General features: G+C 47.4%; 1 protein-coding gene across 2 annotated transcripts in view; it reads left to right on the top strand.

The window, feature by feature from the left end:
- The first annotated feature begins 4,250 nt into the window (after positions 1-4,250).
- Positions 4,251-24,222, top strand: part of Ubash3b (ubiquitin associated and SH3 domain containing B) — a 157,791-nt gene continuing 137,819 nt past the window's right edge. The window contains exon 1 of one of the 2 annotated variants that reach the window (XM_004667349.3): positions 4,251-4,399. In XM_004667349.3, coding sequence (XP_004667406.1) covers positions 4,272-4,399 — 128 coding nt within the window. In that variant the 5' untranslated portion in view covers positions 4,251-4,271. The remainder of the gene's footprint in view (positions 4,400-24,222) is intronic. The other variant, XM_045145412.1, reaches the window with a different exon arrangement.

Below are 24,222 nucleotides of genomic sequence, written 5' to 3'. Positions count from 1 at the left end.
TAGAAAACCTTACCCTGGGTTGTAAAGATGTGGAAGTATGCTTGCTCTGAAAGAGCAGGCCACTCAACCTCGAGTCGGGCAGCCCTCCCTCCCACTAAAGAGCACCTGAGATCCAAAGTCCTGCAGCAACAGCCCAGATGAAGTGCTGCATTCTGTTAGTGGGGAGGTCGAGGCACAGAGCGCCGTGCTTACGACTTCAAAATCCTGTATCTATGAGGAGAATGTTGAAGTCTAGGAGCCAAAGTCATCCCCAGAGCTCAGAAGACGACTTTCCTTCTCCTGGGCAGCACCCAGCCCTCAGACCTGGAGGTAGTGTGTGGAGTTCTTGTGCTCACGGAGCCTTTTCTTCAGGCCCAAGAGAAAAGTGAAAGAGAAAGAGGACGCGGACAGACTTTGGAAAGGACAAGTGTGCGCAGGTCTGATGGCCTGAAACCCCAGCCCTCAGGAGGCTGAGGCAGGAGGCTCAGGAGTTTCAGACCAGCTTGAGACTTGTCTCTGAAAAAGAAGGAAAAGAAAGAAGAGGAGAAGAAAGAGAAGGAGAAAGGACTCTTTCTTGTACCAAGAAAGTGACTGGAGCCATGGTGTGGAGTGAAACGGAGCTCACGTGAGCTTTGCGGGCCTGAGTGGACTCTGACATGACCAAACACAGTGCCATGACAAGTTGTCTTCCTCCCTGAAGGAGCTGCAGTTTGCTGATGTGTCAGCCCTGTTGTGCAAGCCTCCTCCGCCGCCTTCCTCCCCACTGCTATAAGATTAGCTGTCAGAGGAATACTCTGTCTTCCCCCTTTGTAATGTAACAATATGGGTGTTTAGAAGGCTTCCCCTGGCCTTTCAAAGTCAATACAATTAAAGCACAATGCATCTTAATTGCCAGCCCCCAGCCCGGTGCAGAGCAAATGGCAGTCGTCCCAATTAAGACAAGTATTGGCACTGAGCTGCGGAAGGGTGAGGAGCCAGGCCCCGACTTCTGAAAAATTGCCCCAGTCGAAACAGAAAACGGTTTGCAACAAAGATGCCTGTTTTCCATAAGGCTTTTTCCAGGGTCTTTAAAATTGTTTCTATATCCATGACTTTCTGTATCTCACTGTTTTCATAGAAATACAGAAGAATACAACTAATTCAACCTTTCTGGAGAAACAGAGTGCCAGCAAGTCCGTGTCAAGAGGAGTCATCAGGGCAACCACACAGGGCGTGAGTGGTACAGGCCTGTAATCCCAGGTCCTAGATGGAGGCTAAGGCAAGTGGATTTTTGCATTTGAGACCAGCCTGAGCTACCTAGGGAGACGCTGTCACAAACATAAAACAAACAAACAACACAAAACAAACAACAAAGGCAATCAAAATCAACTGCCTTGAAGTGTGACATTGTCTTTGTCACTATGACAATGGTGGTCGAAAGTTAAAAGTTCAAACCTGGCTGTCCATGCATTACCTAAGCAATCTAGAATGCTATACTGATTTTTTTTTTTTTTTTTTTTTTTTTGCCTTAGTGCCTTTCTTTGTAAAGTGAACAATCACATGGTGGCACCAGGGGCTTGTTTTAGAAGCAAAGTTGGAGTTAATTAAGGAAGGGTTTTAACCTCACTTTGAGCACTGGTGTTAAGGGAGAGATGCTTAGAAAAAGGACTGTACATACCCAAAAATTCTTGAGAGACATTCACCTCGTAGTCTGGCCAAGGAATTAAGTGAGCCACGTGTGTGAGAAGGTAAGGACAGCCCTAGCATCCAGTTTAGGAGGCTTCAGCTCGATTGTGCAGAGCTTTGTGCTAAACGAAGTGCTCCCAGATAATACTTTCTCCTGACTAGAAGCTGGGTTATTTGACTCTAAGCCCAGGCATTTGAAAAAGCATTAGAATAGTGGATATGGTCCAGCATGCTCTGTTGAGCACATTCCCCAGGGGTACCTCAGGTATGGTTTTTCCAGCCTGTCTTTACTGAGCACCCCTCATCCTTCCTCTTTGACATAACTCCAGGCAGAAATTTGCACATGGTTAATGTTGTCCCTGTTACCTTATATCCCCAAGTTCAAATGCTACAGGGGACTTTGAAGAAAAACCAGTGGGAGGGAGTCAGGAAATTATGCTACCAAAACTTTGGAGGCCTTATAAAGCAACATTAAAAGCTACTGGGGGGGGGGGGCGGAGCTGGGGAGATGGTTTAGTGGTTATGGCACTTGCCTGTGAACCCTAAGCACCCAGGTTTGATGCCTTGGTACTCACATAAGTCAGATGCACAAGGTGGTTGGTGCATGCATCTGGAGTGGTTTGTAGTTGCTAGAGGCCCTGGTGTGCCCAGTCTCTCTCTCTCTCTCTCTCTCTCTCTCTCTCTCTCTTTGTATATGCCGTCTCCAAATAAATTTTTTAAAAAAACTTACTGTGGGATTAAGGATGGAGTTCAGTTGGTAGAGTCCTTGCCTAACATCCATGAAACCCTGGTTTCAATCCCTACCACAACATCCCCACAAAACAAAATTAAAAAAAAAAAAAAACTTAAAAAATGAGGTGTGGTGGTACATGCCTGTAATTCCAGCACTTGGGAGGTGAAGACAAGAGGATAAGTTTTAGGGCATCCTTGACTACATAGTGAGGTCATCCTGGGCTACATAAGACCCTGTGCCCCTGTCCCCTCAAAAAATCTGTTCTCTCCCCCACACCCTAAATGGTGACGGAGGAGGGGCCTCAGTTTCTGGACCATCAATCTAGTGTGTGCTTTGCTAGGTGACTGCCATACAGATGACTGGGCAGGGCTGCTGGGGGCAGAAGTGACTTGCTCAGGGAGTCTAAGGTCTAGCTCTCACTTCTGAGCTCTCTAAATTTCTTTGGCCTCTCTGAGAGTATGAAACTATAAAACAGAGACTAGAAAGAAACGTGCCCCACAGGGCATTGTAAAAATCCAGTGAGCTAATTCATCCAATATGCTCAGCACAATCACTGGCACATACAATTATAATAATAATTATTTTTTAACCCATTATAGAGGATCAGCTAGGGTTTACTCTTGGCTTCTCTCGTTACGCCAAATGGGGCTTTGTCCCTCAAAGAAGACAAACGACTTTGTGTTCAAGTGAAAAAAAAAATCACTCCCTCAGCCAAATTCAAGGTGTGGGGCATGGGGCATCAGCAGTTATGACTTCCACTTTCTTTGAGGAGAGAGTCCTTTGGTCCAATCATGGTACAACTTAGTTGCAGGTCCCGTGCAGTGGTGACCCAGTCTCTTGTTGAATTCTTTTTTTTTTTTTTTTTTTTTACAGGGTGCTCACTCCCTCATGAAAATTAGCTCATTCCATTCTCAACCCCTATCCTTAGAAAGTGACCTTTCTTTGTTCCTTCTCCTTCTAGCTCTTGGCCCTTCCTTCCTCCGCAACTCTTCCTCCTTTTTCCTTCTCCACTCATTTTCCTTGGACCCTGGCCTCTCAGCTCTGAAGACCTGCCAGTTCCAAGAGCCTGAGATCCGACTTCCCAAAATCACTGTCCAGTCATGATGGTGCTGTCTTGAGAGCACACCGGGCTCCATGTAGTCCCTTGGCCCTGGTGGGAAATGGGCCTCCAGTGATCTGTCAATCCATTAGGATTTGCAAGGTAATCTTAGAAACAAAACCTTTTCCCTGGCCTTCATGGCTTGGTCTTCTGGTCCATGGATGTCATCCACCAATGTAGCCTATTTTCATTGTTGACTCCACCAAGGACCCAGTGAAATTGGAGAGTGGGTTGCTCTGGAGTCTTGGGACCCAGGTAGGCCAAAATGTAAGCAGGGGCAGGCCTGAGGAACTGGGAACCAAAGCACACAGGCCTCCTCGGTGGCTGGGGACCCTCTGGCTAGAGCGATCCTACTCCAGCTGGAATCCAGCCAGCAGAGCCCGAGCCTCCCGCTGCGCGGCCGCTTTAAGAGAGGGGCGGGGCCCGGCTCAGGCAAGGCAGGGCCTGCCCACAAGGCTCCTTTTTCCTTTTTGATCCATTCAAAAATTACTCATTGCAAATTCCGGGACTGCTAGGGTGGAGCGGAGAAGCCAGGGGGCGGAGGAGATCGGGCTGGGGCCGCGCGGACGGACGGAGGCCGGTCCCGCTGAAGCCGGGGGCTGGCGCGGGGCTGCGGTGGCCTCACCAGGAAGCGTCGTCCCCGCGCGGGGGAAGCTCGGAGCGCCGCCTTCGCCGCCGCCCGCTCGCCGAGCGCCCTCGCGCGCCCTGCTTCCCGGACCCTCGGCCTCGGCGCCCTCGCTGGCGATGGGCGGCCGCTGAGCCGGGGCTCAGGCCGGCGACCCCAGCCCGCTCGGCATGGCCGCGAGAGAGGAGCTGTACAGCAAAGTGACCCCCCGCAGGAACCGCCAGCAGCGCCCCGGCACCATCAAGCATGGGTCGGCGCTGGACGTGTTGCTCTCCATGGGGTTTCCCCGAGCCCGCGCGTAAGTGCTCCCCGCGACCCTCCGGCCCCGCGGCGCCGGTCCTCGGCTTCGCTCCGGCTCGCCTCCCCGCGCGGCCCGCGACCTGTTGGGGGCAGGATGGGCGCGCGGGCTGCGCTCCGGCGCGTGGAGCTCGGGGCTCGGGGCTTGCTTTGACACCCCGGGGTTCGAGTCCCCGGGCTGGGCGCCCAGCGCCTGGGCCCCCTCGAGAGTGGCGCTCTCGCGGCTCGCCGTCAACTTGCGGTCTCTTAGGTGCTGAGCTCCTGGGGAGGCGGGCTCCCTCGGAGGAGCGGGGCATCCTCTCCATTCCGAGTGCACGGCGGGGTTGCGGTTGGGGGGTCTTCTGGTGGGTGGGTGGGGAAAAGGCAAGGGCTGCGGGGCTCGGAGCCGGGCGCCCCCGCTGCAGAGGCTTCCAGCTCCGGATGTCGCTCCCGGGTTTGGTCTCCCTCCGGAGTAGGAGCGTGGGTGTTGCTGTGCGTGTTCATTGATCAAGTGGAGGATGGAATGAGGAGAAGCGATTCCTCCCGGGGGCCAAGGTTCTCGTCAGTGGTGACGGCAGCTCAGAAATCTGTGGGTGCCTCCAAGAAGGGGGAGCTGTCCTCTTTCCTCTCCGAGGGTGGGCTGGGGAGCGGCGGGGAGCGCAGGTGGCTGTCGCGGCAGCCTGCTGGGAAGAGGCCGGCGGCCAGCGCCCACAGCCGCAGCAGGCGTCCTCTGAACCCTGGGCGCTCGAGTCCCCAGGCTGAAACCCACTGAGAGACAGCCAGGGCCGCGTGCCCAGACCCTTTTCTGCTTAATTCCTGGCGCGATGATTGCTGTGTGGGGACACAAGCCCTGGGATACTGGCGGCTATGGCTCTTTTGCGTTCAGTTGCGTCACCTGGATTTGGAGAGTTGGGCAAACTTTAGTGAAAAGGGCCAAGTAAATGAAAGTTCGTCTTTTCTACACTTCATCCCCCCAGGTGGTAATTCTAGCTGCCCTTCTCCCTTCCCCAGAGGGAGCCTAGCTTATTATTATGGTTATTTTTTTAAAAAATTATTAACTTAGTCATGACCTCTTAATTAAAGCAGCCACCTGAATTTGTCATTTCACCGGCCTGCTAGAACAGGCTGGCGTGCTGTTGGACATAGTTTGTTCAAAGTCACTAAGTGGACCAAAGATTTTTGTTTCCCACACTGACTTCCAAAATACTTGGGCTTCCCTCAAGGATAGCCGAATTATAGGGAGAAGTTGTGGTAAGTCCCAGAAAAGAAGAGGTGTCAAGTGTTGGATGCGCCAGCTAGGTACTCGGTAAGGATGATGTGTGTAGTAGTTCTTAGGAACCGGAGGGAGCACCCAGGCACCCTGACGAACTGCCGTAGTCCCACACATCTGCTTTTCCTGAAATGAGACTCAGGACCTAAATTGATTAATTAAGGGAAGAGGTGCTTGACTGGACTCTTTAGACTGTCACATTTGCTACTCAACGGGCTTTAAGGGAACTTTCCCCCTCTAGGCTGGGTCTAGCAAGCCTTGCTCAAGTCCTGACAGACCTGTAGGAAGATCTAATTTTGGCTTGTTTAATTCCCAAGATCTCATGATAGCTGGCATTTATTGAGTGCTTGCTATTTACTATTATAAGCTCTTTATTACCCATTTATACTCCTAGCAGCTTAATGAGAAATGTACTACATTCCTGTTTTATGAGCTGTGAAGCCAGAGGCTTAAGGAGGCTATACAACTTGTTTAAGGTCACCATGTCGGGGAGTGCAGCAGAGATTCAGACCCTGGCATTGTGTGTGCCCGGCAGACCTCACAGGTAGGGCTAGTACGTATGAGAGTCCATGTGCACGGCAGGCCTCACAGGTAAGACTAGCACATGTGAGATTCCATGTGAGTAAGAGCCCCAGAGCAATGCCCAACCAGCATGTAGTGAGCAGTCATTGTTAACTACTGTATTCGTTTCTATTTACTGCTGTAACAAATGGCTACAACCTTGTGACTTAAATCCACAGAAATGAATTCTCTCCCCATCGTAGTTACCCCATGCCAGCCAGACTCACGTCGCTCTGCAGGCTGTTGGTGAGACTCCATTCTATGCTCTGGCTTCTGGTGGCAGCTGTCATGCTTTGGTCGAAGTCACCTCATTCCATCCAGTCTCTACCCTTATCTTCACAGTGGCTTCTCCTTGAGCCTAATTCCCCACTGTACATCTATTAGGAGGACACTTGTAAATTACTTCCTATTGTTTTATTTATTTATTTGAGATAAAAAGAGGGAGAGAGAGAGAGAGAGAGAGAGAGAATGAATGGATATGACTATGAGCTTGCCAGGACCTTCAGCCTCTGCAAACAAACTCCAGATGCATGCACCACTTGTGCATCTGGCTTATGTGGGTCCTGGGGAATTGAACCTGGGTCCTTTGACTTTGCAGGCAAGTGCCTTAACCAGTAAGCCATCTCTCCAGCCCAGTAAACTATTTTAAACTCAGGCATAAAAACAGAAAAGAATACACAATAATGGGCAGATATACAATCTTTTCATACATCTACAAAGTCCCCCCTTATTTGATGAAAAAGGGCCTCATGTATTCCAGACTGGCTTCAAACTTCCCATTGTCCTGCATCAGCCTCCTAAGTGCTGGGATAACTAATGTATGCCACTAACCTTGTCTATATTCTTTTCAACTTTTTAAAAATTTTATTTTAGAGAGTGGGAGCAAGAGAACTCTAGAGGCAGAGAGAGAAAGAATTGGTGTGCCAATGCCTCAGCCACTGCAATCGACTGCCAGATGCTTGTGCCACCTAGTGGGCATTCCTGGTCTTGTGCTTGCCTCACCTTTGTGTGTCTGGTTTATGTGGGATCTGGAGAGCTGAACATGAGTCCTTAGGCTTTAACTCCTAAGCCATCTCTCTGGCCCCTCATCTATTTTTTTAAAGATTTTTATTATTTATTTATTTATTTGAGACAGAGAGAGGGAGAGAGAGAGAGTGAGAATGGGAGGGCATCTGTGCATCTAGCTTACATGGGACCTGGAGAATTGAAACGGGGTCCTTAGGCTTCACAGGCATGGGCTTTAACCGCTAATCCATCTCTCCAGTCCTGGCCCCTCATCTCTGTTCTTTATAGTAAAAATTTTCAAAATACATTCTTTTGGCTTTTTGAAATACTGAGAACAACTGTTGTATTATTATAATCTGTCATCAATATCGTTATCAATAGTCATCCAGTTGTACAGTGGTATACTAGAATTTCTAGTTCCTACCTTTTGTAGCTTAGTACTCATCGGTCAACCTTTCCCCATCTCTCCCTTCCCCTTATTCACCCTGGAAATCACCATTCTACTCTTACCTTCCATAAGGTCAACCTATTTTAGATTCTTTTGTGGTAATGTGGTGTTTTTCTTTCTTTGATTTTTTTCAAGGTAGGGTCTTCTTCTAGTCCAGGCTGACCTAGAATTCACTATGTAGTCTCAGGGTGGCCTTGAACTCATAGCAATCCACCTACCTCTGCCTTCTGAGTGGTGCTGGGATTAAAGGTTTGCACACCATGCCTGGTTTGGTATTTGTCTTTCTGTGCCTGGCTTATTTTACTCCATATACACATCTCAAGTTTTGTCTGTGTTGTCAGCAAATGGAAGAAGTCCACTGTTTGTGGCTCAGCGGTGTTGCATTGTATACAAGTAATGAGCATGAGTGAGCTTGGGGTCTCTTCTCTGCCTCAAGATCGCAGTTTTACTTATTCATAGCTGCAGTCTTTTCTTGCCCATGAAAGGTAGTACCCACAGGTTCTAGGGATCCCAATGAAGGTATCTTTGGGCTGTCATTATTTAAAGATATTGATAGTGCTGCCTCTATTTACCAAAGAGGCAAGAGGAGGTGTGGTGGGAGCAAGGTTGGATTTTCTGCACTTTGTTAAATTTCTCTTGGAAAGGTTCAGCTATTTGAGAAGGGTTTTTTTTTTTTTTTTTTGTTTTTTTTTTTGGTTTTGTTTTCCTCATGTATCCTAGGCTGGTCTTAAACTTACTGCATAGCTGAGGCTGGTCTTGAACTCCTGATCCTCCTGCCTCTACCTCCCAAGTGCTGGGATTACAAGCATATGCTATGCATGGCCCTGAGCTGGTTTGATCCATCTCTACTCCATCAGAAAGGCATGTGTAGCTGACATTGTCCTTGATCAGTCACTTCACTCGTCAGTAGGAGGGAACATCAGGGATCTCTAAGAGCAGAATTGAGAAGAAAGGCTGCAAGGATTTACCTGGCCAGAAGCATCTTCCTGGAGGATGGAGCAAGCAAGGAGAGCAGTGAGACCCCCAGGGTCCAGGAAGACCCACTGTGATGCTACAGGACGGGGAGAGTCCCATCTGTCCTGAGGAGAGTGGCGGCAGCCAGGGCTTGCTGGCCTGCTTTCTCCTTGGGGATGTAACTGAATCTGTGTCCTGCAGCAGCAAGGGGCATGGACCAGGCTCTAGATAGCTGAAGAGTGGACAGGCCAGTTAGGCCTAGGTCCCCTGACCTGTGCTGGGCTATGCTGCAGGTAACCCCCACAGGGCTTTGCTGTAGCCCTCTGGAGAACAGGCTTAATGAGCACCAGCTTGTTAAGTGCTTGCCGAGCTGGAAGCACCAGCTTGCAGGGCTGTGCCCAAGTCAGTGACCTTGGGGGAATGTTCTCTCAAGCTTATTACTACTCCTGAGGGCCTTTGCACCCCGTGAAGACTTTTATCTGACCTATATGCTGCGTGGAAGATCCTTCACATGGAGAAGGGTGGAACAATGATGGTTTCCTGGGTTGAGAGAGAGAAGGTGTGTGTGCCCCAGGAGAAGGTGTGAGGGACACAGCAGGAAGGAAACGTTCAAGAGGCCCTATGCCCCATCCCTTCCCTTTTCTTTCTAGGCTCTTGCTCATTAGTCCTGCCCAGTTCAAAAGTTCTAAAAATACCCTCTAGCTTCCTCTAGGCCAAGGAGAGGCTGTGATGATGAATGTGTGTGTGTGTGTGTGTGTGTGTGTGTGTGTGTGTGGTGTGTGTGTGCGTGTGTGTGTGTGTGTGTGTGTGTGTGTGTGTGTGTATGTGTGTGTGTTGAGCAATGGCCTGAGGCAGAGGAGGCCTCAGGGGCCAGAGCTGGGCTGAAAATAATGCTGAGGCTGAGCACACCACTTCAGCAGTGGTCCCTGATGCCTTCTGGGGCTTCAGGGGACTGAAGCTCTCATGCTTCAAGGTCAACTCCATCAATTCTATGCCTTGGAGCAAGTTGCTAAATAACTGACTCTAAGGACTCTTTGCTCATAAAACCCTGAGCTGTTTTTGTAAATATTTTTATTATACTTATTTGAGAGAGAGAGAGAGAGAGAGAGAGAAAGGAGAGAGTATATGGGTAGGCCACTGCAAACAAACTCTTTGCACCACTTTGTGAGTCTGGCTTTATGTGGGTTGTAGAGAATTAAACCTAGGCCAGCAGGTTTTGTAAGCAAGTACCTTTAACCACTGAGTAATCCTCTCAGCCCCTGTGTTGCTTTTTAAATTTTTTTGAGGTCCCTTGTGGCTAAAAAATGGTTTGCTTATGTTTCCTAATTATTAAGAAGAGATCATAAGATAAGTCCTGATGGAGGTGAGCTTCCTAAGTTCTAGTCCAGCTTCTGGCACTTGAAGCCTCTGTGTATTCCATGGAGCCCCTATATATCCTGGTCAGCTCTTGTACATGGCTGTGCCTGTCTTGTTAACTCTGGAGGCTTTACCTGTGGGCTTATGGACAGGTAAGGACTTGGAAAAATTGAAAGTAATATTTGGACACTGAATATTCTTATGGTGTTGTTTTGGACTGGAAGGAAAGCAAGGAGGAGAGATAGTGGTGGAATTACCAAGCGAGGACTGATGTGTACTATTTTTTTTTTCTAGGCTGAGAATATTTGAACAATGCCTACTTAAAGAGCAAAACAGTGGCAGAAGAAAAGGCCTGGACTAAGTGCCTTTGACTTGGCTTTGGACAGTAAGCTGTGTTAGCCACGCCTCACTGCCAAAAGATAAAGACAGCGTAAAGCTAGCTCTGCAAGGAGTTGCGAGGCAATCTGAAGGACCGTGAATTAAAATGGCTAGTTTCTCTGGCTCTCTCTTGCTTACCTATTAGTTGACATTGGATCCTTGGAAAGCACTTGGTCAGCTGAGCATATCTGAAATGTAGCTGGCTCTGGCTGGGGGCTGTGGCTGCTTTCTCAGGTACCTTTGGTAGAAAAGGCAGTTGAGACCCACTGGTAGTTGAAGGCATCTTATAGGTGGGCAGGATGGAGTCTCTAATCTGTCTCTCATAACTGTTTGCCTATGTAACTCTCGCTTACATTTGTATGCTGTGGTGCAGTTTAAACATTGATCAGTAGGTAAAGGGCTTGCTGTGCAAGTGTGAGAACCTGAGTTCAACCCCCCAGAGCCCACGTATAATGCCACATGTGATGGTGCATGCCTATAATCCCTGTACTGGGGCAGAGGCAGGCAAGCCCCAAGACTCAATGGCTAGCTAGTCAGCCAAATAGATCAGCTCCATGTTCAACATGAGACCCTGTCTCAAAAGGTAGGGGGGAGAGTGACTGAGGAAAACCCCCAGCACCAATTCCTGGCCTCCACATGCACACATACACCCTGACACATCTGTGCATTCATACGCATGAACACACACACACACACACACACACACACACACACACACAATTGCTTTTATGCATTGTGTTAGCATAGCAGTCAGGTGAGGTTAAGATCATGGCAATAAAGAAACTTGAGGCTCAGGGCTCATAGACTTGCCATGGTGACACAGTTGGTATTCAACACAAGTTAAAAGAACTTTCTAGGTATAAAGAGATCCTAGTTTAAAAGGAAGAGTGCTGGGCGTGGTGGCGCACGCCTTTAATCCCAGCACTTGGGAGGCAGAGGTAGGAGGATCGCCAAGAGTTCGAGGCCACCCTGAGACTACATAGTGAATTCCAGGTCAGCCTGAGCCAGAGTGAGACCCTAAGTTGTAAAACAAACAAACAAACAAAAAAAAAAAAAAAAAAAAAAGGAAGAGTGCTGGTTTCTTTGTAGGTTTATTGAGGTATAACTAGGTACAATAAACTATGAAAGATTGAGTGTTTAGGACAAATAATGCACATTCTATATGAGCCTCACAATAAGACCCAGCAACCTATCCTCCTAAAAGTTTTCATGTGTACTTTGTAGTCATTCTCGAGTTTGTATCCCTAGCGCTGTGCAACATTCTAGCTCCTTTCTAGATTTGCATATAAGTAACATCATATAATACACACACACACACACACACACACATATATTTGTTTTTTCGAGGTAGGGTCTCACTCTAGCTCAGGCTAACCTAGAATTCACTATGTAGTCTCAGGCTGACGTGGCCTTGAACTCATGGCAAATCCTCCTACCTCTGCCTCCCAAGTGCTGGGATTAAAGCATGTGCCATATTCTTTTTTTTTTTTTTTTTTTTTTTAAGGCAAGCCCAACAGACTAGCCCTTTTTTATGAAAGAAAGCAAGCAAGAGAGAGAGAGAGAGAACTGGCACACCAGGGCCTCCAGCCACTATAATCAAACTCCAGACGCATGTGCCACCTTGTTTGCATGTGCAACCTTGTGCAGGCTTCACCTTTGGCGTCTTGTTTACGTGGTGTCTGAGGCATTGAACATGGGTCTTTCAGCTTCATAGGCAAGTGCCTTAACTGCTGAGCCGTCTCTCCAGCCCAATACAAATACTCTTTTATGTGACTTCTTTCTCCAAATAATATATAAAATTTGAGACAGTCTCATGCAGCTCAAGCTGGCCTCAAACTCACTATAGAAAGTGCCTAATGTAGTCCAGGCCGGCGTCAAACTCGCTATGTAGCTGGTCTCAAACTCCTGCTTTTCCAGCCTCTACCCAAATGCTGGAATCACAGATGTGCGCTGCTGCACCTGGACTGAGCATCACGTCTTTGTTCCACATGCTGTGTGCATCATTAGTGTGTCTCTTTTGCTTGACCTTGAGGTGGTTGAATGTGCTAGTTGCATAATTATAACCTCTGTACACAGCCCTTATGAAAATTCCATTAGGCCCTAATTTTTAATGGCACTTACGTTTTTCCACCCCTTTGGAGGTGGCATGGCAGAGTCCTGTAAAAAGTATGGTCAAGGGCTGGAGAGATGGCTTAGCGGTTAAGCGCTTGCCTGTGAAGCCTAAGGACCCCGGTTCGAGGCTCGGTTCCCCAGGTCCCACGTTAGCCAGATGCACAAGGGGGCGCACGCGTCTGGAGTTCGTTTGCAGAGGCTGGAAGCCCTGGCGTGCCCATTCCCTCTCTCTCCCTCTATCTCTCTTTCTCTCTGTGTCTGTCGCTCTCAAATAAAATTAAAAATAAAAAGTATGGTCAAGTTTCAGTAGCTAAAGACTTGATGTGGAAATAGGCCTTCAAGATTAAGTGCCATGGAAGTTGAAGAGCATCCTGTGTCCTGTGGCTTTTGTCACCACCCTGCCACCTGTCCTCAGCCATTCTCAGACCTAAAGGGGCCTGGCCTAAAGGTCTCGCATGCTCCAGCTAAGGAGGACGGTGTCCTCGGATTCTCTGCCATGCTAGCAGGTGTGTGTGTGGGGGGGGGGGGCGTTGTCTATGTGAGCTGGCGGGAAATGTGTGTGTGAGTTTGGGCGCTGTGTGTGAGTGGGGGCACTGTGTGTGTGAGGAGCACTGTGTGTGTGAGTGGTGGGCATTGAGTGTATGTGAGTGTGGGGGCATTGTGTATGTGAGAGGGGGTGGGGGCTTTTCTTCCACATGAGTACCTAATAACTCTGTCTTCATCCTCCAGCCTTTTTTTTTTTTCTCCAGGTAGGGTCTCACTGTAGGTCTAGCTAACCTGTAATTCACTATCTAGACTCAGGGTGGCCTCGAACTCATGGCAATCTTCCTACTTCTGCCTTCCAAGTGCTGGGATTAAAGGCACATATGACCGGTTTCCTCCTGCCTTTTTTTATTTTATTTGAGAGAGAGAGAGAGAGAGAGGCAGATAGAGAGAGAGAGAATGGGCATGCCAGGGCTTTTAGCCACTACAAACTCCAGACACAGGTGCCACCTCTTGCAACTGATTTACCCGTGTCCTGGAGATCAAACCTGAGTCCTTTGGCTTAGCAAGTAACTTAACCACTAAGCCATCAGCCCCCTCGTGCCTCTTTTTAAAACTTTTTTTTTGTTCATTTTTTACTTATTTGAGAGAGAGAGAAAGTGGGCGCGCCAGGGCCTCCAGCCACTGCAAACAGACTCCAGATGTGTGCGCCCCTTGTGCATCAAGACAGGGCCTCAGGTAACTAAGCTGGCCTTGAACCAGCTATGAAGCTGAGGATGACCTGGAGCCCATTTTCCTCCTGAGTTCTGGAATTCCAGGTGTGTGCAAGCCAACACGCCCTTTTTATCTGGTTCTGGCTATGGAATCCAGGGCTTCATCCATGCTAGGCAAGCACTTTGCCAACCGAACCACATACCATTCCCTCTTCCCTCCTGTCTTGATTGATGTATAGAAGCCTGAGCTCATGTGGCTGTTCAGACAGCCTGGGTTTGAATCCAAGCTCAGCCCCTTTCCATCTGGGTTTGGACAAGTTGCTAAACACATCAAACCTCAGTTTTCCTGTCTGTGCCTTTTTTTTTTTTTTTTTTTTTTTTTGCCTAGGCTAATCTCATGTTGCTTTGCTCAAGCAACTCTCTTGCCTCAGCCTCTCAGGTAGCCGGGATTATGTTTGTATTACCAAGCCTGGCTTTGCCTGTAACATTTAGGTAGTAAATAAGGACATTTGAGCCAGGTAAGAGCGCCAACCCATGTAAACAGATGGAGAGCGCTGGGCCTTCTGTGAGTCATCAGTACTGAGGCAGGTTCTGCTGCCACTTGCCTAGCTGGCTTCTTCCACATGGCTGTCTTTGGTATCTGGGTGCTTGGCTGCCCTCTGCCTTTGTACTTTCTTACCCCTCTTTGAGCTGGGGCTTAAAGAAGGAAGATGGACAGAAGCCACCAGGTGCTTGCTCCCTCATTACTGCATTCTGCTGTCACGTGCCTGGCTCTGCAGAGGTCCCTGACAGCACTTCCCAAACTGTTGCTCTAATAAATGTCCAGACTTCGAGATCTGAAGGGTAACATATGGCTGTCTTGCGATTATTCCCAATTGGAATCAGACTTGAGAGACCTGGAGAGAGAAGGAGGGAAGGAGAGAGAGAGAGAGAGACTGAAGAATATTCTCTTGACACTGTGACAAGCATAGCCCCAAGTAGGACGAGAGTCAATACCCAAAGGATACCTGGGCCATTGGGATTGAAAGCCTTTGCTTCACTGGAGGGTTCTCCAGGGAGCACTGAGTATTTGCCCAAAGACCTCTGCAGGAATCTCTGCTGCTTCTCTTTTCCTTGGAGGACGGGCAGATGTGACAATGCCAGGGGCTTAGGATACATAGGTTAGTGTTCCCATCTTGTCCCAACTTTATATCTTTCTTTTCTTCTTCCAATATTTTGAGGGAGGACTCACTGTGTGGTCTAGGCTGTCCTTGTTCATTGCTTCTTTGGTATTTTGAGACAGGATTTACTATGTAGTCTACGTCTCCATTCTCCTGCCTCAGCATCTTGTGTGTTATTCCATATTTCTAATAGTCCCTCCTTACCTGCTGACTTTGAGGCATGCTCTTCGCCCTTTAATACTTACGAGATACAGAGTGAGGCGTCTTGATGATCATCCAGATCCTGGGCTCTTTCTGTGTGCACAGTGTCCCATTACATCCTGAGCAGCCCTCAGTAGGAAAAGACAAATGTCAGGTCTCACCACCTGGCACTCTGCAGTCAGCCACTTGCTCTAGCTGCCTGAAAAATCTACTCTGTGATTAGCAAGTGTATATATTCTGGGCCTGAGTGAATAAAACTCTACAGAATGTTGAAAGACTCTGGACTGTGTCACAGCCCATAGGTAGCCCAATGGGAGCACAATGAAAGCAAGCAAGGCTTGCTGTCCTTTCAGATTGAAATCGGCTCTCTGCGTTTTTGTCTTTGCACACATCCTTTTTGATTCTGGGCCTCAATGGGTTCAACTATAAGAGAGGTCAAAGTCAACCATCTCTAAGATCCTTTGCATCTAGCCAGGTGACTCCAAGGTGACCTGGAGGAGAGTGTTTGAGTATCATAAGGATGTTTCCATGGCTTCATGTGGTGTTTTTCTATTCCAAAGCCCTTGGCTTTTCTGCCTCTGTTTTTGTTTGCTTTTCCACAGTGCTTTGCTGTCAAATTCTTCTCTTCCTTCAAAGAAAACTCCTTGGCACTGTTGATATTCTAGAGTAAAGAAATGGAAGGAAAGATATGAGACAATTACAGTAGTGGGGAGTCATTTAACAAGTATGTATTAGAATAATTTTCAAATTGGTTCATCATGTGCTTTTTTACAAAATACAACCAAAGTGCTGGTTAAATAAAAGAACCCCATGCCTTGAGCCCAGCGCTCGCGGTGAATAAATGGCTCATGGACACTTTTTAATTAAAGGGACATAATCCCTTCAGTGGAGTTGCCAGCTCTTTGTATAACGCTTTCAGCTGTGTTCCCTGGCCCCTGCGGAAGCATAAACATCCTTGAACATAAAGCAAGTACATCAGTGAACTCCACCACGACAAGCTCTGCTTCCACACAGAGTGGGAATCTGAAACACACGCCAGCCTTGTGGCTCATAGCAGTTCACAAAATACCCATGGGAGGCGAACAGCACAGATGGCCAGGGGCAGCCATGTGCTGCTGGTTTCTTTCAGGTATAGCTGTGTGGCTGGAGGAACCTTCCTGGTGAACCAGGTGGCAGTATTGTGCAGTATTGTTTAGAATGCTACTTCTGTGTTGACTGTGCCCATTCAGAAATACGGAGAGCATTCATTCACTCTCTCAATGTTTATTCTTTTGTCCTGGGTAAGAAACAGGAAGCAAGACAGAAATCTACCTCAAGCTCCCTTGACAGCTGCTTTCACATGCGTCTATTCAGCCACACACAGACACATGCAGGATGGCACAGGGCACTGGCGTGGTGTCTGCAGGCGCATCTTTCTTATGCAGCCTCTCCTTAACTTGCCTGTTTGCCCATCCTTTTTCCTTCGAGCCTGGTCACATATTTTACCATTTTAGGCTTGTTCAACTGGAACCTGTTTGGCTTTGCTTTCCCTTCCTGTGTCTTTTCCCTTCTCCCTTTTTCTTTTCTCATCACATCCCCCTCAAGTCTTTTTTTTTTTTTTTAAATAAAATGGAGTGAGAGTGAGAACAAGAGAGAGAGAGAGAACTGTTGTGCCAGGGCCTCCAGCCACTGCATTCGAACTCCAGATGCGTGTGCCACCTTGTGTGCATGTGTGGCGACGTTGCTCACTTGCCTTATCTTTGTGTGTCTGGCTTACATGGGACCTGGAGAGTTGACCATGGGTCCTTGGGCTTCTTAGGCAAGTGCCTTAACCACTAGGCCATCTCTCCAGCCCTCCCTCAAGTCTTATGAAGCATCACCTGTGAAACAAACCAGGCCCAGGGTGTTATCCCTGCATCACCTGTGAGGACACAGAATGAGCTGCCCACGTCTTCAAACAATCTCCCTGGGAAGTTTCTTGTAGGGTGCATTTAAAAAAATAGTGCAAATGCTTTGCTACATGTTTATGGGCAGCTATTATAGTCTATTGTATTAAATGTATCAGATGAGTGTTAGATGAATCTAGTCTTTTAAAAAAATTTATAATTAACAACTTCTGTGATTGTAAACAATATCCCATTGTAATTCCCTCCCTCTCCCCACTTTCCCCTTTGAAACTCCACACTCCATCATATCCCCTCCCCCTCTCAAGACCATCATAATAGGAGGAAAAGATGATGACATCAAGATAAAAGAGAGACTGATTTAGATGAATCTATTCTTATGGGGAGCTGGCAATTTATGTGGAAGTCAGAAAATGATGATCACGGGTGGTAAATGCAGTGCAAGGGATAGCTGTCACATCTGAGGGCTGGGGTGCAGTTCAGTTAGTAGGGTGCTTGCCTGGCACGTGCAGAATCCTGGGTTTGATCCACAGCATGATGGCACATGCCTGAAATCCCAGTACTCATGAAGTAGAAAGAAACAGGAGGATAAGGAGTCCAACGTCATCTGTGGCTATATAGCAAGAGGCAAGCCTAGGTTAGTTTAGACCCTGTTTCAAGACACAATAAAGAAAGAAAAGGAAGGAAGAAAGAAAGATGAAAGCAAATCTGAGTGATGAAGGTGATCTGACCAGGTGAACAGTAGGGAACCTTGAATTTGAAATGCAGGAGCAAGAGTGAAACGCTTAGATTGGGAAGGAGAGGTTGGGAAAGCCAGTGACAGTTCAAGTTGACTCCTAATCCAAGAATCTGTCTGAAATGCTCTAAAATGTGAAACTTTGGGCATTGACATGCTGCCACTGGTAGGAAATTCTACACCTGCATCATGTGATTGGTCACAGCCAATACACAAACACATGAAGAATATATTAAGTTATCTACAGGTCTATATGAAACATAGTTGAGTTTCATGCTTACACTTGGGTCCCATCCTCAAGAAATCTCATTTCAAACTTTCAAAAGATCCAAAATCTGAGATCTTTTTAGTTCCATGCATTTTGGACAAAAATTATGAGACACTGCTTGGAAAAAAATCTCCAGAAGCAGAAGCTCAGAAGTGTCTAGGTGGACAAGCTCATGGCGCTTAGCTGGCCTAGCACCCTCTTACAGAATGAACTGACTTTCTTCAGACCCACTGGCTCATCTGGGACTAACCAAAGCTGAGGCTGGCTGACCACCAGTCTAAATCACATGTCTTTTTCCACCTCACACTACTTCCGGGAGCCTGAGCTCCAAGAAATAAGATTGCTGTCAAAGTTCGGCTGTTTTCTGGAGGTGTGGCCTCAGCTATTGTCTGGTATAGTCTTTATATCTTGTTTCTTTCTTTTACTTTTACTCCCTTCTTCCTTTTCTCCTTCCCTCATTCCCTTTCTTTCTTCTTTTCTTTGAAGTAGGATCTCACTCTAAAGCTCAGGCTACCCTCACAGCCCTTCAGCTTCTGCCTCCCAGGTGCTGGCATTACAGGCAATTGTCCTAACCACCATACCCAGCTTCTTGCTTTCTTCTTACTGCTGACCCTTTCTTTGTCTCATAGTGGTATAGAGAACAGTGCTTGCTCATCTCTCCTTAGGCCTGTGGAATGGTCTCCCCTGAGGGGGGGGGTGGGGCGTTGGGTGGGGAAAGGCAGCTCATTTAGAGAGTGGAGATGCTAGAGGAGATCTGTAGCTGTGTCACACATGCATGAAGATAAGCAAAAGGTGGACACGAAAATGGACTTTAGAGATGAAGGATTAGGTTGAAGTTTTGACTCCGTCATTTTCTGAGGGTGTGGATTTGAACAAGCTCTTTCTATAGATTCACTGAGTCAAACTGAGGTAGTGGTATGCAAGTAGAAGCCACAGAAAACCATGTACTTGCAAACTGTTGTTTACCATCTGAAGTTGCTCCTGGCACTTGTCGGCCTTCCCAGAGAATCCATGAGCACCTGGTTTTGTGTTATGCTTGGTGGACCTCACCAAGGTACCTTGTTTCAGAGGACAATACGCCATGGTGTGGACACATGGGACAAATTAGAAGCTGGTTCCACCAAAAAAAAAAAAAAAAAAAAAGCTTTCCTCTGGAGACCTGAAATTTCATGCCATCTCTTTATGGAGGTAGGAACGTGAGTCAGAAGAAGTTAGCAAGTGGCTTTTGTAAAGCCTGAGAGGGCTTGTGGAATATAGCATCCAAACTGATTCTCTTATAGTTTGGAGATCAGGAAGCCACAATGAACAAATTAATGAATGAATGACTGGTTTATTTATTTAGAGTCACCATCTATGTAACCCTGACTGGCCTGGAACTTGCAGTAGTCCTCCTCCCCTCACGCTTGAGGGCTGGGGTTAGAGGTGAGTGTTATCACACCTGGCTCCAATATGAGCTGAACAGGCGGACATCAAGGTGTTCTTTCTGCAGAGTCTGGAAGGTACTCTGTGTCCTTGACTTTCCCAGCTTCTGGGGTCTACCTGCATTTCTCTGCTCATGGCCACTTCCTCCACCTTCAAAGCACATCACTCTGACCTGACTGATTCTCCTACCTCTCACTCTTTTCCTTTCTGAGGATCCTTGTGATTGCATCTGCCCAGCTCAAGAAGCTTAGCTCAGCCATGCCTACAAAGTTGCATTTCCGTGTAAGCCAGCATCGTGGCAAGTCATAGGGTTCAGGACATGAACGACATTGGGATGCTAATATTCTGTCACCCACAGCATATGGCCTGGTTTCTCCTTAGTCTGTGACCATTGCGAGAATTTGCCATGAACATTGCTAAGTCTTCATTTATTGTCTCCTCACTTTATCATCCCCAACCTTCACTGATCAACCACTGTATATGAGGTAGTATTTTAAGCTTTGTACCTGTGTATTATTTTGCTTATTCTTTATGGCAACTGTGTGAGACAAGAACAGCTTTTATCCTCATTTTACAGCTTAGAAAACAGAAGCACAGATGTTTATCTCTTGCATCAGATCACATAGCTAACAAGCAGGAGAACCAGGACATGAGCATAAGCAGGCTGAGTCCAGAGTGGGAGTTCTTAACCAGCGTCCATGGTATGGACATGCAGCTGGTGTTCATGAACTTTGATGAATTGCAGCAGTCAGGAAACTTGAGTTCCAGATCAATGAGATGATGTTCCTAGATTACACTGACCTGCATTCAAGAGGACAACCTTATTTGTCTCTTGGTTTGGTCTGAGCCTCACTAACTGCTGGAGTTGGCTGTCTAGTGATGTGGACTGGATCTGCAGTGGTGTTATTTCCTTTTAGGGATGTGTGTGTGTGTGTGTGTGTGTGTGTGTGTGTGTGTGTGTGTACTACTCAGCTCCTAGTTGTGGAAGGACAGGCATGGGTTTGTACTTGGGAGTCACAGAACACCCAGCCTTTGTCAACCACCTGGCCCTGTTTCCACCTGCTGCTGCCAACTGAACCATTGTGGTAGAAACAGGAAGCGCACTCCTATTCCTGTGGCTTCAGTGAGGGACTCCCTGGGCAGAATGCACAGTAGTTTGTCTAGTACTAGAGTTTGCGGTCACATTCAAATTTCTACTCCCCTTGGACAAGTTATGAAATCCTTCTGAGCCTCAGTTTGATCATCTCGTATGTGAAGGTGATGGTGGTTACAGTGATTAAATGGGGCAATGCATGTAAACACGGTTAGTGCGTAGTCTGACCTGTGAGAATATAGTGCATGCCACACATGTGAGAATGCTCCTAGCTGTGGAGCCGTATGCTGAGTGGAGTGCACAAGGGCATTCGATACCTACTGCGATGTATGTTGTGGTTTGGTTGAGGCAGGATCTGATGTAGCTCAAATTGGCTTCCATCCCACTGTACAGTCAAGGATTGTCTTAGGCTCGCCTTCTTTCTTCCACCTCCCAAGTTCTGGGATTTCAGGAGAGCATCACCATGCCTGACTGTTTCTATATTATTTACTTATCAGAAATAGATTGTCATGTAGTCCAGACTGACTCTGAACTCACTGTAGATCTGAGGAAGACCTAGAACTCCCAATCTTTTTGTCTCTATATTTACCTCTCAAGTGCTGGGGGTCATAGGTGTGTGCCACCATGCACTAGGTTTTGTTTGTTTTTTCTTCCCCCTTTGGTGTGTGTGATATGTGTGGCATATGTATGTGCATGCACACACACATATGTATGTGTTCACACACTTGCAAAGGCCATAACATGTCAGGTGTCCTCTTTATTGCTCTTCTGCCTCTTTGAGATCCAAGGCCTGGGGATAATTGAAATAGCATTTGATTGGAGAGCTGACTGGCATTTTGGGGAGAGGTGTTTAGATAAGGAGAGTGTGTTAGGAATGTTGCAAAGCTCTCTTCAATGCACCCTTGAAGCCGTACCAGTCTTGCCCAACATCCTGGTGCACAGAGCTGCCATCCTCCTCTATCAAGACAATCTACAGCTGGCATCTGGGGTGCATGAGACCCTATTTCAAAAACACAAGTGCTGGGAATGTAGCTCAGTGGGAAAGTACTTGTATAGCATGTGTGTAAGGCTTGGTTTCTAGTACTACAAAAGTAAAAGGGGGAAAAAACATCTTTTTCCCCAAAAGAAGCCCCCCCCCCAAAACACAGAACAACACAACGCAACAAAACAAATATCCAGGGACTGGAGAGATGACTTAGTAGTTATAGTGCATGCCGGAGAAGTCTAAGGACCCAGATTCGATTCCCCTGTAAAAGCCAGATGCACAAGATGGCACATACATCTGGAGTTCATTTGCAGTGGCCAAAGGCCCTGGTATGCCCATTTTCTCTCTAATCTATCTGCCACTCTCTATCTCTCAAATAAATAATTAACTAAATCATATATATGTATACACACACCAGCCAGAATCCATGACACATCAGGGCCCTGTGAAAGCCAGCTTGTAGGTAGGTTTTGAAAATCAACTGATCCATTAAAAGGAGCCTCCCAGAGATCTCAGGTTCAGGCTTACAGCGCCTTTCATGCCTCACAGTTGAGGAGAGTGATTCTTATCTTGCTCCGAGTGGAAGATCAGAGGCTCACCACAGATGGCTGAAAGACAGACATGGCCCTGGCCGTCTGGCCACTCCAGGCGCCACAGCTCTCCCAGCATCACTTCATCCATCAAGCTGGCAGAAGAGAGAGCGTGGCTGTCTCCTTGTGTCCTGAAGCTGCCAATCCTGCAAAGCGTGGAGCAGGAAGATGGCCTCGGTACGAGGAGGAGTGTCTGGACTCCAGTGAATCTTCTTCAGCAAGATGCCTAATTCAACAAGAATGAGTAAACAGAGAAGCTTGCTGTTTGCTAGAGAGCTGGATCTGAGTATATGCATGTGAAGTTGTGTTTTTCATTGTCTGGTTTTTACATTTTTTTTTCTTTCCCATATGGGGAATTAGCCCCTGCCATATATATGTCCTATTTATTTACTTATTTGAGAGAAAGAGACAGAGAGGTGGGGAGGGGCAGGGGGAGAGAGAAAGAGGCAGATAGAGAAAGGGTGAGCCAGGGCCTCTGTCCACAGCAAACAAACTCCAGACGCATGCGCCACCTTGTGCATCTGGCTTACATGGGTACTGGGGAATCAAACCTGGATCCTTCGGTTTTCCTGGCAAGCACCTAAACTGCTAAGCTGTCACTTCAGCCCTTGCCCCTGCTTTTGTGAGTTGTTCCAGAAGTAGCAATGTGGAGCTGGCTATGCATGTTTAATCTAGAAAAGTCTTGATAAGATAAGGGAACTGTTGCGATAGGGCAGAAAGAGGGTTTGCTTCCTTGAACAAAGATTTACTGAGCTATGATTGCAGCTACATTTTGCTGTGTTGGAGGTAACAAGAGGAGTAAGACCCGGTCTCAGACCACAAGAAGCAGATGACTTCCCTATGTGATAAGAGTGGGTGGAATGGAGAGTGTTTTTCCTTTAGTATCTATGGGGCTATCATGTGAACAGAGGAAGCTTATTTGAAGGACTGCCCGTTAAGGTCCTGCTTCACACCCTGGTTATGATGGAGAATGGGTGGGCTCCCTAGAAAGACTCCCAAGTTCTGCTTTGGACTCAGGAACACATCTGAAGCTATGGGGACCAGACTGGGCCAGCCTGGGAGCTGAGGCTTGTGGGGACTGAGGGACAGAATATCTGAAGGTCTCCTTTATACGTTAACAGCCAGGTAGATGTTTCCACATGCAGGCTTCCCGGGGCTGCTTGGGAGGGACTTATCCACACAAAAAGCTGGGAGTGTGTGCACCTGTGGGATGATGGGAGGCCAGCTTTAAGCCTTTGCCTGCTGGGCAGGCACTCAGTGGCGTGCTCTTGCCTTGGCTGGGCTTTGGACCTATAGCAGCAAATTGCCATCAGCAATCTAGGGCTGAGGGTAGAAAGTATTGGCAAGAATGGGGGTGGATGGAGGCTCAGAGGCAGCAGCAAAAAGGATGGCAAGCAAGCCCAGTGTAACCAAGCCAGGGCACAGCTGCTCTGAGGAGAAAGAAAGGGAACTGTCAAGCTAGAGAGAAGGGGAATGCAGGCCCCTGGGGCTCTTGAGGATGGTTTGGAATTCCTAATAGAGCTAAGAATTTTAGCAGAAAGAGGAATAGCTGTAGGTCAGCCTTTCACTCCTTACAAGAGAGAATTCTAGATGGGTTTTTCTGTTGTCACTGCAGTTTCTGGGCATGGGGAGGATATATATTGCACCTCTTGGTTTTGGTAGAGTCCAGGGCTGTTTCCTTGTTTGGTCCTCTAGGCTCTGGAATTGCTCTTCTGTGGAGGGAATTTTCCTCCTCAAAGAGAAAGATCATAGTGAAAAGGGAAGTGTGGACCCGGCTTGCAGCCTTCTCAGCTTACAGCCACAATGCGGGGCATCATTTTCGAGCTGAGCTGAGTATCAAGTATCCAGAATGTTCTTTTTCCCTTTTCTAGTTACTTCCTGCTGTTTTTATTTAATTAACACACATTTATTGAGTGTGCACTGTGCTAGCAGCTAAAAGAAAAAAATACACAGAAAGAGTGGCTTCTGCCATCTTGTCACTTGCAGTCTGGCGGGGACAGCAAGCAAAAGATAAACGAAAATTAGAAAGAGACTGGTAGACAAATAATTATATTGCACTCTGTGAAGTGCCTGAAACAGTGAAATCAAATGGGGCTATGGAACCACACAGGAGGAGGGGTGAGGGGCTGGGATATTTGCTTCTACTACAGGGCTGGAAGCAAATAACTTCATATTAGATCCTCAGAGGTGTTGGATTGGACGTGCTGTTTAATAATCGTATGCTTGT

Source organism: Jaculus jaculus, chromosome 3 (genome assembly GCF_020740685.1).
Source record: "Jaculus jaculus isolate mJacJac1 chromosome 3, mJacJac1.mat.Y.cur, whole genome shotgun sequence".
Taxonomy (NCBI): Eukaryota; Metazoa; Chordata; class Mammalia; order Rodentia; family Dipodidae; genus Jaculus; species Jaculus jaculus.
The sequence above is the reverse complement of the archived record's forward strand: the minus strand, read 5'-3'. Positions and strand labels throughout refer to the sequence as shown.